Source organism: Lolium rigidum, chromosome 4 (genome assembly GCF_022539505.1).
Source record: "Lolium rigidum isolate FL_2022 chromosome 4, APGP_CSIRO_Lrig_0.1, whole genome shotgun sequence".
Taxonomy (NCBI): domain Eukaryota; kingdom Viridiplantae; phylum Streptophyta; class Magnoliopsida; order Poales; family Poaceae; genus Lolium; species Lolium rigidum.
The window spans coordinates 86,845,871-86,864,226 of record NC_061511.1 but is presented as its reverse complement, the minus strand read 5'-3'; the positions used below and the strand labels follow the sequence as shown (position 1 = coordinate 86,864,226).

General features: G+C 47.6%; 1 protein-coding gene across 1 annotated transcript; it reads left to right on the top strand.

Annotated features, from left to right (window-relative positions):
* The first annotated feature begins 9,722 nt into the window (after positions 1-9,722).
* On the top strand, positions 9,723-11,415 carry LOC124649347 (probable aquaporin TIP4-1). Its single transcript, XM_047188996.1, has 3 exons — positions 9,723-9,991; positions 10,115-10,368; positions 10,829-11,415. The coding sequence occupies exons 1-3, from the start codon at positions 9,859-9,861 to the stop codon at positions 11,198-11,200; spliced, it is 759 nt and encodes a 252-aa protein (XP_047044952.1). The 5' UTR covers positions 9,723-9,858; the 3' UTR covers positions 11,201-11,415.
* Positions 11,416-18,356: the final 6,941 nt, after the last annotated feature.

The window sequence follows — 18,356 nt, the reverse complement described above, 5'->3', positions numbered from 1 at the left end:
TCTCGCGGAAAATACTTTTAGTCGCGGTTTGGGAGGCCAACCGCGACTAAAGGCATTTTTCAAAATGCTTTTCTTTTTCAAAATCTTAAAAATACAAATAATATATCAATAAATTCAGAAAAATAAAACTAATTCAATTCAAAATCTTAAAAATACAAATAATATATCAATAAATTCAGAAAAATAAAAACTAATTCAATTCAAAATCTTAAAAATACAAATAATATATCAAAAAATTCATAAAAATATAACTAATTCAAATCAAAATCTTAAAAATACATATAATATATCAAAAAATTCAGAAAAATAAAACTAATTCAATTCAAAATCTTAAAAATACATATAATATATCAAAAAATTCAGAAAAATAAAACTAATTCAATTCAAAATCTTAAAAATATAAATTATCAAAAATTCATAAAAATAAAATTAATTCAATTCAAAAGTTCGTTGGCCCCCTCTTCCCGCCTGTTTCCGCCGACCCCCTCTTCCCTCCTCGTCTTCCCGCCATTTCTTCCCTGTCTTCCCGCCTCTTTCTTCCCGCCAATTGTTTCCCGCCAATTTCTTCCGGCCTCTTTCTTCCCCGCCAATTTTTTCCCCGCCAATTTCTTCCCGCCACTTTCTCCCCGCCTCTTTCTTCCCGCCTCATGTCTTCCCGCTCCCATTTTTCCCGCCATTTGTCACTACATATAGGTAGCCCGGCTTGGCCAGCATCACATCTCTACAATCTCTCATCACTCTCTCATGGCTTCCACCGCACCCACTCTAACCTACCAGCAGGTGGAGGAGCTTTGCGCTCGAACTACCCTTGCCCTCCGGGCTACCGCGTCCCCGCCGGCCGGAGCCTAAGCGCCGGCGGCGTGCCGGTCCCTCCCGTCCCTCGTGGTACCGCGCGCCGGCGGCCATCACGAACCACTACTACCTCGACCTCACGCCGGAGCAGCGGATGAATCCCCGCCGGCATCCCGATAACCGAGCATACTTGGGACGCCTTCTTCATCAATCGGCGTGAGAGGGCGCTCGCTGTGTATGAGGAGGACGGTCTCGCCTCCCGGAAACTTCCACGAGGCCGGCCGTCGGCTATGGTGGTACGGCCGGACTCTCGCGAGTGTCATGGACTACATCACGGCCGGCGATATCCCCCGCCTCGCGCTACCCTCGGTTCGAGCCACGAGCGCCGCCCCGACGACAGCCGACGACAAGCAGCGACGACGACGCCGGCAACTTAGAAGGCGACGACTACCGCACAACGGCGGCGGCTATGAAGACTACGAGTATGCATATTATACGCCTAGGCAGGAGTATGACTAAATCACTCCAAATTTCATGTATGCGGGAGTATGACTTAGTCACTCCAAATTTCCCCGTATGCGGGAGTATGACTTAGTCACTCCAAATTTCATGTATGCTATCTCGAGTCAATTGAATCATTCGAAAATGGACACCAAACACATCACGGGTAATATAATTCACATGATTCATTCAACAAAGTTTGGTACAATAAATTATTACACATCATTTCTTCCCTTGTGTCCCCGCTTGCTTACGATTGTGCCGTATCCATGGAGCATCCTCATCATTTAACTTAATGCTTGGGTCGTTGTTCACTTTGAAGGGCGGAATTTCAGCAAACATATTATAATCTTCTCGACATGTCCTGCCTTGTCCTCCACTCCCACGATGTTTCTTTTCCCCGAAAGAACAATGTGGCGCTTTGGATCATCACATGATGTACCGATCGTTTTCTTATCTTTCCGTTTCCTCGGTTTGCTACTCATGTCCTTCACATAGAAAACCTGAGCGACATCTTTCGCTAGGACGAATGGTTCGTCAAGGTAACCAAGATTGTTGAAATCCACCATTGTCATTCCGTATTGCCGGTCCACCTTTACCCCACCTCCCGTTAGCTTGAACCATTTGCACCGGAACAAAGGGACCCTAAAGGAGGGTCCATAGTCAAGTTCCCATATCTCCTCTATGTAACCATAATATGTGACCTTTTGCCCATTCTCGGTTGCTCGCATCAAAGCGGACACCACTATTTTGGTTGGTGCTCTTTTTATCTTGGGCGATCGTGTAAAATGTATTCCCATTTATCTCGTACCCTTGGAAAGTCGTTATAGTCGAAGATGGTGTCTTGGCCAACATGTACAAGCCTGATCTACAACCTTATTGTCACTCATTAAATGTTTTCTCAACCAACCGCCGAAAGTCTCCATGTGGGCCTTCCTAATCCGAGATTCGAGCTTCCTGTGGTTGTCCGAGCGTAAAATATTCTTGTGTTTCTCAAAGTACGGAGCCACCAAGCTGGAATTGGTCGAACCGTGTGGTGTGCTTCAGTCGGAGAATGACCGTCCATACATATCATTGATTTCCTTCCGATCGTGCCTTTTCCACTTAGTCTCCCCTCGTGCCGCGATTGAGGAAGACCAATCGGCTTAAGGTCGTGAACAAAGTCAACACAAAACTCAATTACCTCCTCATTTCCATAGCCCTTGGCGATGCTTCCTTCCGGCCTAGCACGGTTACGAACATATTTCTTTAATACTCCCATGAACCTCTCGAAGGGGAACATATTGTGTAGAAATACAGGACCGAGAATGGAAATCTCATCGACTAGGTGAACCAGGAGGTGCGTCATAATATTGAAGAAGGATGGCGGGAACACCAACTCGAAACCGACAAGACATTGGATCACATCGTTCAGTAACCGTGGTAGAACTTCCGGATTGATTACCTTCTGAGAGATTGCATTGAGGAATGCACATAGCTTCACAATGGCTACTCGAACATTTTCCCGAGCAGAGCCCCTCAAAGCAATCGGAAGCAATTGCGTCATAATCACGTGGCGGTCGTGAGACTTCGGGTTTTGGAACTTTTTCTCCGCCATGTTTATTATTCCCTTTATATTGGACGAGAATCCTGACGGGACCTTCATACTCGCTCGGGCATTCAAAAAAGATGACCTTCTCTTCTTTGGTCGGAGCGTAGCCGGCACGACCTTGAAACCGTTCCGGATGCAGGTCATCGGGGTATTTCAAACTTTGTCTGGTCCTGCCGTGCTTCCTTTGTATCATTTGACTTCCCATACACGCCCAAGAAGCTTAGGATGTTCACGCAAATATTCTTCGTAACGTGCATCACGTCGATTGCGCAGGCGGACTTCTAGGACTTTCCAATATTCTAGCTCCCGAATATAGATTTCTTCTTCCACATGGCTACGTGCCCGTCGGCCTCCCTTCGGAACCGATTGTCCGCCAGGACCCTTTCCAAAGATGACTTTCAAACCCTTGACCATATCAAATACCTCAGCACCAAGTAGTGCTCCGCAGTGCTTCGGCCGGTGATCTGCCTTGCCGTTGTAATGCTTGCCTTTCTTTCTTACTCGGATGACCTTTCGGAAGAAATCGACGATGCCCAAGGTACACGTTCTTCTTACAATTTGGCAAATGTACACTTTCAGTCTCATGTAAGCGAGTGCGTGCATGCATTGTATCCCTTATTTGACAGTCCCGAAAGGTTACTAAGAGCGAGGCCAATCGTTGATGGTTACGAAAAGCAACGCTCGTAGGTCAAATTCCTCTTCTTTGTGCTCATCCCACACACGGACACCAGGTCTGCCCCACAGCTGTAAAAGCTCATCAACTAATGGCCTTAGGTACACATCGATGTCGTTGCCGGGTTGCTTCGGACCTTGGATGAGCACCGGAGCTCTGCTCGCCAAAAGGATTCATGCCATCCGTACTTAGACCAAATCTTATGTTCCTTGCGTCAGCTGCAAAATCTTTGAACTCTCTCGTCGATCTTTCTCCATTGCGTTCCATCCGCGGGGTGTCTCAACTCCCCGTCCGACTTACGGTCCTCTTTGTGCCATCGCAACAACTTGGCATGCTCTTTGTTCCCGAACGGACGTTTCAACCGTGGTATTATAGGAGCATACCACATCACCTTGGCGGGAACCCTCTTCCCGGGTTTCGGCCCTCAACATCGTCACCGGGGTCATCGCCTCCGATCTTATAACGCAATGCGAGTGCATACCGGGCATTCATTCAAATTCTCGTATTCACCGCGGTAGAGGATGCGGTCGTTGATGCATGCATGTATCTTCGTAACCTCTAAACCTAGAGGGCGGACAACCTTCTTTGCTTCGTACGTAGTGGCGGGCAACTCGTTATTCTTTGGAAACATATTCTTCAACATTTTCAGCAAGTTTTCAAATGCCGAGTCAGCTACACCTCGCTCGTGCCTTCCATCTCAAAGCAAATCCAAGTGTGCAGCCCAGCTTTTTCGGACCATCATCGCATCCGGGTACAGCGCCTTCCTGTGATCCTCTAACATGCGATCCAAATTCTCCCTCTCTTTTTCAGTTTCGCAGCGTCTCCGTGCATCAGCAATGGTCCGACCAAGATCATCAACGGGATCCTCTTCTTCACCTTCCCCTTCACCTTCCCCTTCACCTTCAGCATCCTCCATGAAAGTATCACCGAAATGAGAAAGATAGCTATCATCGATGAAATCATCCTCTTCTTCATCTTCTTCCATTATAACCCCTCTTTCTCCATGCTTGGTCCAACAATTATAGCTTGGCATGAAACCGTGCCGAAGCAGGTGCATGTGAACATCTCTTGAGGAAGAGTAACCCTTCTGATTCTTACACTTAACACATGGACAGATAACAAAACCCCCCGCTTGTTCGCATTAGCCACTACGAGGAAATCTTTCAAACCCGTATCGAACTCGCCGGAGAGTCGGTTACCGTACATCCATTGCCGATTCATCTGCATTATTATAATATAAAATATATAATTAACCATCATGCATTTGTTAAACTAACTAGCTACAAACAATATAAATTAAACAATGAACTACACACACATGCATATTGTATCAATGACGACACATCAAAGGTTCAAGTTTCTAACCGCGATCGAGGAGGAAAAAATAAATGAGAAAGCTCAAGTGTGACTCCAACACTTCATATCATGTTTGTTTCATGCTCTTGGGGCATTTCATCAAACACCTTATGTGCATAAGAGGAACCAAAAGCAAACCTAACACTCACTTGTGAAGTTTGTGAAGAGAATGGCTCCAAATGGCTAAGTGTTGGCTGCTGGATGGGTATATATAGGGGAGGGGCTTTAGTCCCGGTTGGCCTGGCCAACCGCGACTAAAGGCCTCGGGCACTCTAGTCGCGGTTGGCCCGGCCAACCGCGACTAAGCCCCCCACGTGCACCAGGCCGGCCACCGTGCGCCCTGGGCCCATGCCTTTGGTCGCGGTTCGCCACACGAACCGCGACTAAAGACCCCATTAGTCGCGGTTCCTTTACCTTCGCGACTTATGGGGCTTCCCGGAAGCCTGTTTTTCCACCAGTGCATCATGGTCAAGCTAAAGGGCGGCAGACATGCTTGTAGCAGCCCCACACAACCTCGATGGAGGTGCCCTCCCTTTACATCTGCCGCTGGAAGACATCGTTCTTGTAGGTGAAGACGAGTGTTTCATCTATTTGAAAAATGTGTGTTGTTCTTGCTGGCGTTGGAAGTGTCGAAGGTATTGCCTATGGTATCGACGCAGACGCTGGTGCTCGAGGTTGTGTCGCTGAGCCAGAGACAGATACATGTGTTGGAGGTGCTCGAGGCAGTGCATGCCACGACAAAGGGAGAAACCCGATGGGACCTCCATCTCCCGTCTTGAGCTGGTTGCCTCCGCCACCATGGTCGCCATTCTGCTCGTCGCGTACCCCCATGGGGAGAGGGGGAATGCCCTCATTGGGAGCCTCGCTGATTGAATCAGTGCGACCGTCCTCTGCTCGCCATAGGCCTGGATGCGAAGGGCGGTGGCTGAACACTGGCACGACAGCTAGGTCAATGGCGTCACCACATCCCGGAGCCCGTCGTCTTCAAACTCGCAGACCATCTACATGCTCCTTATGGCCCACCGGGGAGACAACATGATCAGATGTGGCGGAGGAGGCGGAGCGGTGATGCAGACATGGAGACAGAGAGGCGATTGATGGGAAGTAAGAGCCAGTGAGAGAAGGGGGCAGTGAATAGAACGGAGTGCATGCATGGGAGTATGGACGTCTCCCACACTTCTCCATACATGCAGCCGTTGCATATGGCACTACAGTTTTTTCCTTAAACACACGCCAGGCTCCACGGAAACTGCCGATTCGGACAACACTACCGAGGCATGTCAAAGGGTGCTTTAAAACTCGTGCTGTACATAACATGGAGGGAGCCAAGAAAACCAAGCGACATACTTTTTTTGTGTGTGCTTCCAATGGCTTGTTAGAGGTGCTACGAGCTACCAAACAAGCCCCATATTTCCCTCCACGACGGTTTTTACAACGCTCCTTCCTGTCGGTAGGCTGTGTGCACGCTTAGTGCATGTTCCTTTGCAAGCCCACTTAATTAATCATCTACACTCCAAAACTATATAATGTTGTACAGTGTCTGAACTACATCACTGTTTCCCTAGATCGAATCAATATTCCACGTTGGATTTTAAGTAAACATACGAAGTAGGTACTGAGGAAGATATTTGCGCCCAGATCTTTCTGAGATGAGAACGACACAAGCGTGTCTCCTTCAGGTGGAGCCGCCGTTTCCTTCTCCTAGCTAGTCCTCCGTAGGTGGCCTGGCAATCAGTCAGCTCAGCCTAGGTTGTCGAATGTCGACGCCGGGGGTCCACGGCGCATGGAGATACTTCTTCTCCCTTCGGTCCTATTCTATTTACTGAAAAGGAAGTAATTCAAAGCAGCGGATCATCAAGTGGGCATGGTGAAGGTGGATAAGATGCCGACCAGAGGTGGGCATCGTGAACAGCTGAACTAGCTCGACTCCCAGCTGGATGAAGCAGTCGGCAGTCGGCGACCATGACACAGTCACCCTGCAAGAAACCTCCCAGGATATTTTCATGCCAGGGGACCGTTGCCAGTTTCCATCGGTCCAAAACTCCAAATTCCGGAATGAAGTCTGATGGCAGCGAAATATGGCCAGTTGCAATGCTTTGGTCCCCAACTACAACTAGGAAGGAGATATTCATTTGTATCCGTCGTCGTCCGACGAAACCACTTGCTAAACCATATGACACTGGATGGATATCACGTGCGAGAAACATCGCTTGCGAGCTTCAGCAAGTGGTGGTTGGTTAGGTCAGACCAGGCGATCAACTTGTACGAACGCACATACTGAAAATGCGTGCATAGATAGATAGACAGATAGACATACGGTGGAATATCTAGTACTGTACGTTTCGTTGTATCATGGAATTACCTCACGCGGAAGCGACTAAAAATGAGACTTGCTCTATTTTCTTCTCGGCGCATCATGCCATCAATCTGCCGTACGTGTTTCCACTCAGCAAATACCGAAAACCGTGGATAGTGACGTCTGTAAGAGCCGCCTACCTGAACGGACGTCTAACCAATTGGTGCTCGGCAGGGAGACAGGGAGGGTAGCTGGAATGGTGGTGGTGCGCAGCTGGGATTGAGTGAAGCTTTGCTCGTAGGAGTAGCCACTAAATAATGGGAGTGTGTCTCAGGAATTGGGTTTAAAGAGAGGTAAGCATGGTTGGACACATCGGGTCAAGTGGGCTTGCCACTCCAGGCTTCTCTATGGACGTTCAATCCGTTGTCATTCAAACCAAAGTGAGAAAATTGTAAAAGAAGAAACCATAATTTAGGCTAGGGTTACAAAATATAACCATAATTCAAAAAGTTATCATTGTACATACGATTCATCTAACGATTCACTCATGTGTCCAGTTCTAATTTGATTACTCATTTTCTTAAGTGAACAAATGCGGTTGGCAATCAGCTAGATGAGGAGCAGTCGTTTAGAAAAAAGAGCTAGATGAAGAGCATATATAGACAGAGATAAACGAACTAAGAAAATATCACAGACATGTCATCCTGGGGGAGTTCACATTTCTCCCCTTCTTCCAAGGCAGAGCTGAGTCCAAGCTTAGACGCTGACGGCTATAGCGACACACTTGACTGGTCTATTAATTCCACGGTTGCAATGCTTGTACTGCTCTAATTCACCACAAGTCCTAGTCAGGGTCCCACCCATAGGCAAAGAGAAATATCTCCATGCACTTTTTTCCAACCGAAAGCGCAAAAGTTTACTTCCCCTGCACTTTTTGAACCAACACAAACATTAATTTTACTACAATTCTTATTCTATATATTTTACTTTTACTTATACATGGCTTATTTATCGCACCGTCCTTATAATTAGGATCCACCGTATAATTAATGATGCGGATAATTTAGTCTATGTGGATGAACATGACGATGGATTGTTTGCCTCTCTTTTCAATAGCATACTAATAGATTTTCAATTTTTTTTAATCAGAACTAATATCATGAAATTATTCATTGTCATATTAGTTAGCATAAACAAACTAGACATGCTGAAGCTCAGTGGGTAAATAACTAGCACATGTATCTCATTTTCATCAGAACCAATTATCAATACATGTACCACCAACAAGCCAAAAAAGGGCATACAAGTTGGTCGGTGATATGACCACGACAGTCACACACACTGGCGGTCCTGGCAACGATCTTGCTAGCAAAGTTTTTTCCCATGACGGTGAACACATTGATGAACATATGTCGCGGTTGAAATAGTCGACCAAAAAGCAAGCGGACACCCCAAGACGCTAAGAGGCGCGGTCCTAGAATCCTGCTCTCTTTTGCACCCGTGCAAGAGGTTGTTGGGTTGAAGAAGGCCAGAGCAATATGTCAAAAGAAACTAATGCAGCATCCTTGCGCGAGGATAAGAAAATGCTATCTGATTTGGTGACGATTAGAGTTTCTCTTCTCGTTCATATATAAATAGTCAGGTAAGACATTTTTATAATCCAATGTTCGAGATAACAACTTAGAGTTGAATTAATAAAAAAACGAATTATTGCCACTAACATGTTCATCTATAGCTAATAATTAACCATAATTGATTCATAAAGTGGTGTAATCTATGTGCGAGAAAGATGGTTGGAACTTGAAATGGCGAGCTTCGATTTCAAACAAATATTCCTGTCACGGGAAATGGATTCAACATTTTCATGTATTGGTTTGGGAGAATACTTTACTTGTCTACTCGACCCCTCCTAATTTATACCCCCTCCATTTATGCCCTTATTTTTCGTGTTTTTATTTGATTAAAATTATTTCAAATATATATAAAATGTTGATATAAAATTAGCATTATTAGGAAGTGTTTTTCAATACAAATCCAATGATCCTAATTACATACAGTACAATCAAGATTGTTGTTCAATTTTTCAGTCAAAATCTGTCTTGAAATACAACCACGGTTTATTCGTTAACAGAGATAGTACCCCTTTAATTTTGTACTACTCCAACAATTGAAACAAACCGGCCACCTACCAGGTGTCAGGGCCCCATCCATTGGCGAAGAGAAATATCTTCAAGCGCTTTTCCGATGCACTTTTTCCTGGTAGCCACACAAGTCACCCCACCCTGACCCTTTGTGTTTATCCATCCCCTTTCACATTTCCGGCGAGCGTTTTCGTTCTGGGTTGCGGGCCTGATCCAGCCCGGCCCTTGCCGTCCATGTCGGTATCCGAAGCTCCGTGCGTCTCCAGCCCGGAAAAGCCCACTGCGAGCCCATTATCCAGACAGAGACACGCGCGGCACCATGCCTGACTAGTCCTTCTATAAAACACAGGCGCCAGTCGGCCACCAAAAAGCAAGCCTACTCATCACTCACCACAGCCCCACTCATTCCTGCGCTTTTTTCCCGGAGCCACAAGCTCTCACCGCGTCCCTCATCTTTCCCTCCCAAGAAGAGGAACAAGCAAGAGGTCTTGTGGAGTTCGCTTCCACCATGGCCACCAAGCACGTGGACTCGTTCGACGAGCACGAGGTCGTCGACGCCGGCTGCGTCCGCGCCGTGCTGGGGGAGCTGGTCCTCACCTTCCTCTTCGTCTTCACCGGAGTCGCCGCAGCCATGGCAGCCGGTACGCATGCGCCCCCCTCCGATTTCTCACTTAATTCTCCGGTCGATCGGTTCGTTTCTTGGCCTATTGATACACGCTGTGAATCGAATCAGTTGTGCTCATGATTGGCCGGTTGATTTGCAGGGGTGCCCGAGGTCCCGGGCGCGGCTATGCCGATTGCGTCGCTGGCCGGGGTGGCGCTCGCGCAGGCGCTGGCAGCGGGCGTGCTGGTGACGGCGGGGTTCCACGTCTCCGGCGGGCACCTGAACCCGGCGGTCACGCTGGCGCTGCTGGCTCGCGGGCACATAACGGCCTTCAGGTCCGTGCTGTACGTGGCGGCCCAGCTGCTGGCCTCCTCCCTCGCCTGCATCCTCCTGCGGTACCTCACCGGTGGCCAGGTACGAGCTCACCCACCACCGCCCTATCAGCTAGCTGTGCAGTCACGATCCAAGAAACCAGGAAAAGATCTGTTTCTTCGTAGAGTCATATGCTCCGTGTCGTCTCGTGTCCCACTTGGCAAGTAGGCATGAACACGGACCTCACACAAGAATTTTACGGGCGGAGCCGCCCTGGTAATTAGATTGGCTAGCTTTTGAAAGGTTGAGGACACAATACGCAGGAGAGAACCAGATCACCAAAATCTTTCCTCCGACAAGAAGCACCAAGTCGTCAAATTTAACTAAAACACTCTACTAGGAGTACCAAATCACACTACTACGATTTTTAAACATTGTGAGAAGACACGTATACTCTACCGATCAATTGTAGTTAATCAGTTGCCTTCATGGTCTCCTGACACCTGTAGCTCTAACAAAGCAAGAATGATCCCCAAATCTAAACATTGTGCAATTGATGCAGGCTACTCCGGTGCACAGCCTAGGCGCAGGCATGGGCCCGATGCAAGGCTTGGTCATGGAGGTCATCCTCACCTTCTCCCTCCTGTTCGTCGTCTACGCAACCATCCTCGACCCGCGGACCACCGTGCCGGGGTACGGGCCGATGCTCACCGGCCTCATCGTCGGTGCAAACACCCTCGCCGGCGGCAACTTCTCCGGCGCATCCATGAACCCCGCTCGGTCCTTCGGGCCCGCGTTGGCCACCGGGGTGTGGACCAACCACTGGATCTACTGGGTCGGCCCGCTGGTCGGTGGCCCCCTTGCCGGGTTCGTCTACGAGTCGGTGTTCATGGTCAAGAAGACGCACGAGCCTCTGCTCGGATGGGACTTCTAGACCAGCAGGCTGCTCGCTTATTTGCATCACATTTTGCGATGTATACATACAAGTGCGTACTAGGGATCGATGTTGCTGTTAAATTGTTCCGGCGGAGTGATTCTAGGCGGATGTAGAAATGGATTGTAGGGACTACAAGGTTGTTTCTCAAAAAGCTTTGATTAGGGCTGGCCGTGTAAATAGATTGTTTGGAAAATGTAAAATGTTATGGACTATATCTTGATGCAAGCTATTGGTAAACGCCACACGCATGAAACGAACTCTTAGGCGGTGGCTCGCACATCTTGAGATCTTCTGATGCGTTTGCAATATTGCCTCACATTTATCTCATCTTGTTCTCCTGCGCACTTGCCCATCCATTATGACACTAAATTATTGAGAATTGGTGGAAATATATTGAAAATTGAACATAGGTGTATAATCAGCAATCTAATATGCATCGGACCAGATACACGACAGAGAAGGAACAAAGAGCTCCCTCCTGTCCATAGTAAGTATCGTGGCGTTAATTTAAATTTAAACTAATACCATAACACTTACGAATTAGAGGAAGTAATTATAATTAACAAACGAAAGCTAACCAGCCTAGGAGCCATGTCCGAACTTTCTAAGCTCATACACAAATGCCGCTCATCATTTATAACGCGTTTTTATCCACTATATATGCATCAGTACGTTAATAATATGTCTATCTGAAAAACGCTTCGTCCGCTCCGCTCTCCCGCGGGCGGAGACGGGCGATCCCCACGACCTAGCGCCGCCAGGCCCAGTATCCCTCTCTCCTCCCCTTCGCCGCCGTCGGCGCAGGCCGCCGGGCAAAGTCCCGAGTGGTGCCGGCGGCGGTGGACTCGCTCCTACCCGCGCGCGAGGCGGGCGACGCGGGATCTCCCGGAGCTGGCGGCGGTGCTCCTCGGTGGGCAAGGTTCCGGCGGCTGCTGCGCTCCTGCCGGGAGGCGGCGGTGCTGGGTGACGTGGCGGCGTCGGCGCAGCCTCTTGGCGGCGGGGCGGCATGGAGGTCAGCGGCGGTGCGGGCGGTGCGGTTCTGACCCAGATCTGGGCCTGCCTGGGCCCCATCTGGGCTTGGGCGGGCCAGATCTGGCATCCTAGGTCTGCTCCCGGCGGCTGGTGGAGACTCTCCTGCTGAGTGAGGCTAGGACGGCGGCGCGTGGACTGCAGCGCGGCCACGGGAGCTTCATGAGCCCGTCGGGCTCGGCCGGGCCAGAGGGCCCTGGTTTGCTCATGTTGCTGCGTCCGGTCTGTCACCGCAGCTGGCGGTGGAGGTGGCGTCCTCCCGCGTGGCTGCTGTCCAAGCTCCCCTCGGCTCGGGGTGTTTCCTACCGGTTTCGTCGGTCTTCGTCGGTGGGTCACGGTGAAACGGCGGTGGTGGTTGTGTGACCGTGGTAGCGCGAGTTGGTGGGTGGCGAGGTTGGCGGAGCATGACGGAGTGTCCGGGGCCGTGGGTCTTTGGGGGACGGGAGAAATCCTTGTCGATGGCCGACACCGACGCGGTGACGCTCGCGGGCGCCACCATTCCCTCTTGAGGGGCGTCGGGGTTTCCCCTTCCCACTGCCCTTCCGCATACCGGGGGAAACCCTAGGCTTGTCCGGGCAGCAGCGTCGTCATCGTCGCATCCCTTCTTGAAGGTGCTGCTTTGGTATGCGGCGCTTCGGAGGGCTAGGCTCGTGGTGGGAATCTTCCGGAGGGCGCATCGGTTGCGGATCATCAGCGTTTTCGTCGATCCGGCTTTGTCATCCTTTCTTTCTTTTTTCTTCTTCTTTTGTTTTCTCTTGGGCTCTGATGTGCTGTTTGCCCCAGTGGTGGTCGCTATCTTGTATCAGTTTGTTGCTATATTAATATAGCGGGGCGAAAGCCTATTTCGAGGAATAATATGTCTATCTCTCACATGATCCCATCCAACTGTGATATGGACTCTTCACAAAAACAAAAAAGAAATTGTGCTTGGCAAACGTGAGTGCGATAGCGTCCGGGCGTGAGGCAATACCAAGTTGTCGGGTTATTTTTCAGGTGGGGCTTGACAACTCTAATTTTTTTTCCTATTTTTTCTTTCAAAAACGGTTGTCTAGATTTGAACAGATGCCCCTGATTACGTCCTGATGGCGCGCTAGAATCCACACATTCCCCCAATATCTCTGTCAAAAAAAAAAAAAATGCACGACGATGATCTGATTTCATTCCGATAATCGTTCTGAGTTTTTCTAAATGCAAGTCTTCAATTTTGTGTTAATCGTTAGATCATTTCAAAAACAATTTTCTTCAAGTTCATTACAACTTGTTGACGCTTTGAATTTCCTTTAACCACTATCTTTATTCCGTCGATCTACACAACTCTCATATTGGAAAAAAAAATTTGAAACGAGTGGCAAAAGATTTGTCACTATTCATTAATTAAGGGGAAGAGTTTAGACACGACCAAGGTCCTAGATGATGAGGACATCCCTACCTCACTATTACCTCCGTCATTACAAGTTGAAGATGAACATGCTGTGAAGTTCAAGTCCAATGAAGTTAGGATTGGACCCATTACAAGGGCTCGTGCGAAGCTACTTAAACAACAGGTGAACTTGTTCCTAAACGATACTTTGATTGATGAGAACTTTATACTGCCTAAGTTCTATTACTTACGTATGATCAGGTATGAAGAGGGAGCAAGCATCGCACGAGGAGGAGAGGAGCAGCTGGACCAGAAGATGGACGTGAAGCTGGACATGGAGCTGGACATGAAGACATCCCATGGACGCGCGAGGGATGAGCGGGAGGCATGCGCGAGAGGAGAAGATGTTGTCCAGGCCGGTGCCAGATCCGGTCCGACTGGCCGTGCCGTCAGCCATCCGGTCCCAGGGCCGGTCCGATCGGATCCCGCGCCGGGTCCATCCGGTCGAAACCGGCTGCGGCGCTTGTGCCAACCGGGCGCATCCAGTAAGCCCGGAAGCCTCGCCCGGTCCACACCCGGCGCCAGGCCCGGTTGAAACCGGACCGGCCGGTCCCATACCCGGTCGACTGGCCCCAGACCGGCCGAATTCGAGTCTGTCTCGACCAGATCTATTCTGGGTCGGTTATTTTCGTACTTTTACACCATATTGTTTGATTTGGTGTAGATTTGAAAGTCTTGTGTGATCTGTTGTTCCATTGGAAATTAGTAGATTGCAACTTATCGCTTCGTGGTCGGCGGCTACGTGCGCAAGTGTGTGGAGTTGCGAATATCTTGCAGGGTTGAGAGCTGTTACATTGGCGACAGAGATCAATCGAGAGATCTCGTTTCATCATACAAGTTATCATCCACTACATCGCGACCATCAATATGACCATCAATATGTAACACCTTTGTGGTGGATATTTGGATTTTATTGAGATTGCAATTTTCAGTTTGAGTTTGATGTATGAGAATATGTATATTATATATCTCGTTCTTTAGTACAAGTTGTGATCCAACTAGTATGACATGGCATGTAGGGGGAACATATGCATTAGTTGGAGTAAAATGGTAATATGGAACTGAACAATGATCAAAAAATTTGGGTCCTACTATGACTTTTTACCTTTACTTTGTTGCCTCACTCGGGATTAATGAGTGTGTGTTACTATTTTCCAACTGACCAACAATGATGATCTCATATATTTTAAGGTAGAATATTTGATATTCAACATCTTCTCATAAAAGCAAAGGCAGTACTCCTTCCATCTTAAATCTAGTGGTAGAGGTATCTATACTAGAGGAGTACACTAGTGAGATGTGTAGTATAATCTCTACCGTAGGACGTGATGTCCATAGAAGAAGGTCCACTTTTCTTCCTTCAACCATTTGGAAAGTTCACTTTTTGTCCTAAAAGTTATTTTTGGTTCAGAACGAACCTTGAACTTTTGGAATAGTTCACTTTTCATCCCTTTTCAGTGAGGTGAAGAAAATCGCTAATGTGGAAACAAGAAATAGTCAACCAATCGAATTGGTTTTGAACCAGACTACGTCTAAGATAGTTGAGATGTCGAACCCAACATCTTTAATGGTTTTTTTGAAACCCCTGTGTCTCTGAACCATTCTCTCGCTTGATTTCTATCTCCCAATTCACTTAAATTAGAGAGTTATTCCATGACGGCCCACTTGCTTTGCTTATCAGCATCGTCCAGCCTATCTGCCCTCGATGCCATGACTTTTTTTTTCACCGGTGGCAGATATTTACGTGGCTCAACCAGGATAAGGACTAAAAGTGGATGATTCCGAGATTTCAAGGTCTATTGTAAACCAAAAGAAAGTTCTAGGACCAAAAGTGAACTTTTACTAGAGTTTAAGGACCAAAAGTGGACTTTCTTCATGTCCATATAAATACTCATCAAACACATATTGAAATTACAATTCTATACTTATCTTTGTAGCCTATTTAAGTCCATGCTTATAAGAGAGTAGACAAGTGAACCCGAAACAACGTTTACTTGCATTTACACACTTTTACAATTCCAACACTTAATTAATCCAAAATTACAAAAAACATTTATGTTTATTGAATTTAAATCTTTCACATAAACTACAACATTACCATTACCATACTACTTTATGTATCGTTTTAACTTTCACATTCCATTTACTTTATTTACTTTGAAACATATTCACTTTACCTTATCACTTCACATTTTTTAAAATTCTAAGAGCATCTCTAACAGAGTCCGTAAATCCCGTCGGAACTGAATTTTTCCGGCAGATTTACGGGTTCGGGCCGAAAGATGCGCAGAACAGCACCCGAATCGGTGGGCCGACCCGTATTAGAAGTTCGGGGGCCCGAGAAACTGGAGCGTCGACCTGTATAAATACAGGCCGCGGAGGGGAGTTGGGTTCCAAAACCCTACTCCCCCACCGCCCCTATAGCCGCTCCGCCGCGTCGACTCTCCACCTCCGGCGAGGAATTATTTCGTCGTTGTCGACTTCTCCGCTCCGCCGCCACCACCCCTCCCACCGCAATGGGGCGCTTAAGACGCGTCGGTCGGGGAGGGGGTGAATCGGCGGCGGAAGTTGCCACCGCGTCCACTGGGTTTCCAGTCGGAGGCGGACCGCGCTAGGTGGTCGCGCTCCGACGCCGCTTGGAAGCGGGCGGCCCGCAAGTGGCCGCGCCAGGCCCCGCGCCGGACTGCACGGTCGGAGATGGGCCAGGGGGAAGCCAAGGCGCCGCCAGCCGACGCGTGTAGCCCGCCGCTGCCGGCTCTTCCGCCGCGCGGCGACGGCAACGACGACGACGAGGGAGACGGGCCGCCGCTCACCTGCGGGACCTCGTCGGAAGCGGCGTTGGCCGAGGTGGCCGCGCTCGTCCTCTCCTAGGCGTCGCCGGTGACCAAAAAACCCTCCTCCATCGCTAGCAAAGCCCCGGTGACAATCCCGGGGCTAATTTCTAGTTTTTTGGGTCAAATTAGCGCGGCGGATTAGGGTTAGTTAAGTATTTTGGTTTATAATGTAAATTATGTTTCAATGTAGCTCGATCGGAGCAAGAAATCCTTTCATTTCGCAATGATCATCGCAGCAAGATTTCCCGTGACTTTTGATTTCCGTTTTTCGGTTCGCTTTTTCGGTTTCTGTTCTGCGCCGCGACTAAAAACGTCGAAACAAACCAATTTGGGAGACCGAACTCCGTTTTTTCGGTTCCGATTTATACGGGCTGTGCTAGTGATGCTCTAATACAAAATCTTGTGCTTGAGAACCACATGGTTGATTTGGGGACAAGAGGCAACACTATTTTATTTTGAACATTGTTAGAACAAGAAAGAGAAGTATAATTCGTACTGTAGTTTCCGAGAGTTCGATATAAACTCTTGAATTATCCTCGTGGGAAAGAAGCCCTTGCTACATCACTTTATGTTTGGAGTCCCAACGGATTGGTATCCTAATGAACCTGGTGCCATCATATATACTTGTCAATAACATATTGGTCAATTTCATTGGTGTCAATCAAAATCCCTAAGTAATCACATTTGACCAAGTTCGTGAACCGTGGCAAAAGCTACAAGTCCAAAACTTTGAACAACCAATGCATCATCTATACAAACATAATTCTTCTGCACCTCAATACCTCTAGAAATTATCTTACGACCCTTGTCGTTGTTGAACAAGTCGCGAAGATCAGACTATTGAACCCTCTTTAGATAAACAATGGGTCTATTGCTGGATGGCACACCAAGTGCCTTAACCACCATATCTCTTGTAAACAAAATAGAATTGTTCTTGTGCCTAAACTCTCGTAGCTTCGGATTTATGTAATTCACAACAAACTCGATGAGCTTCATTGGTGGTGCTGCAAACAAAGCCACATTTAGAAAGTGTTTGAAGGGATTCATGGCGATAATGGCCCTCTTCACAAAGCTCATTGTCTTTTGAACAACTTTGGCAAACCGCTTTCCTCCAAATCGCATTTGAAACACATCCCGTTTTGGAGCTTCTTTTGGTGCCATAATGTCACACTACAAAAGATACAAACAAGAACACACGAATTACTACAACAAATTATCCAATTACTTCCCTTCAAACTACACCAACATGTACATAAATTACAACAATAAAGTAGATATCATGGAGCACCGAGAACTAACCACACAAAAACTTGCACAAACTCAACTAATCTGCACATGTCGATTACAACACCAAAACATACCATGCACCTATAGCCAAAAAACTAAGGAGCCAAAAATTTGAAAACTAAATTGGTCATAAATTAGTTGGATGGATTACAACATAAACGATTACTTGCATGCATTACAACATAAACTATGAAATCCCCATATCTAAGGCATACGTTCACCCAAAGAATCAATTGAAATCCATAGAAACCAAACCTAAAAAATAGTCACAAACCCTAACAAAAAAAACTCCTAATTCGGATGAAATACACAATACATGTACTAAAATGGCATGGACTACAACATAGAGTACTGAATCCCTACTCATGATAACTAAATCCACCGAAAATCAACCTATTACTTATGAAATGTTGAAGAAACCCTAGATATGGGTGATTGCGCGTGAAACACACGTCCGTTGGGAACCCCAAGAGGAAGGTGTGATGCGTACAGTAGCAAGTTTTCCCTCAGAAAGAAACCAAGGTTTATCGAACCAGTAGGAGCCAAGAAGCACGTTGAAAGTTGATGGCGGCGGAGTGTAGTG

What these genes read in the sequence shown, in the direction of transcription:
- LOC124649347 (XM_047188996.1), top strand. Translation starts at nt 9,859, where the DNA reads ATGGCCACCAAGCACGTGGACTCGTTCGACGAGCACGAGGTCGTCGAC. An exon ending in CGCCGCAGCCATGGCAGCCG is followed by an intron (nt 9,992 to 10,114) that starts GTACGCATGCGC and finishes GTTGATTTGCAG; the next exon opens with GGGTGCCCGAGGTCCCGGGC. An exon ending in GGTACCTCACCGGTGGCCAG is followed by an intron (nt 10,369 to 10,828) that starts GTACGAGCTCAC and finishes CAATTGATGCAG; the next exon opens with GCTACTCCGGTGCACAGCCT.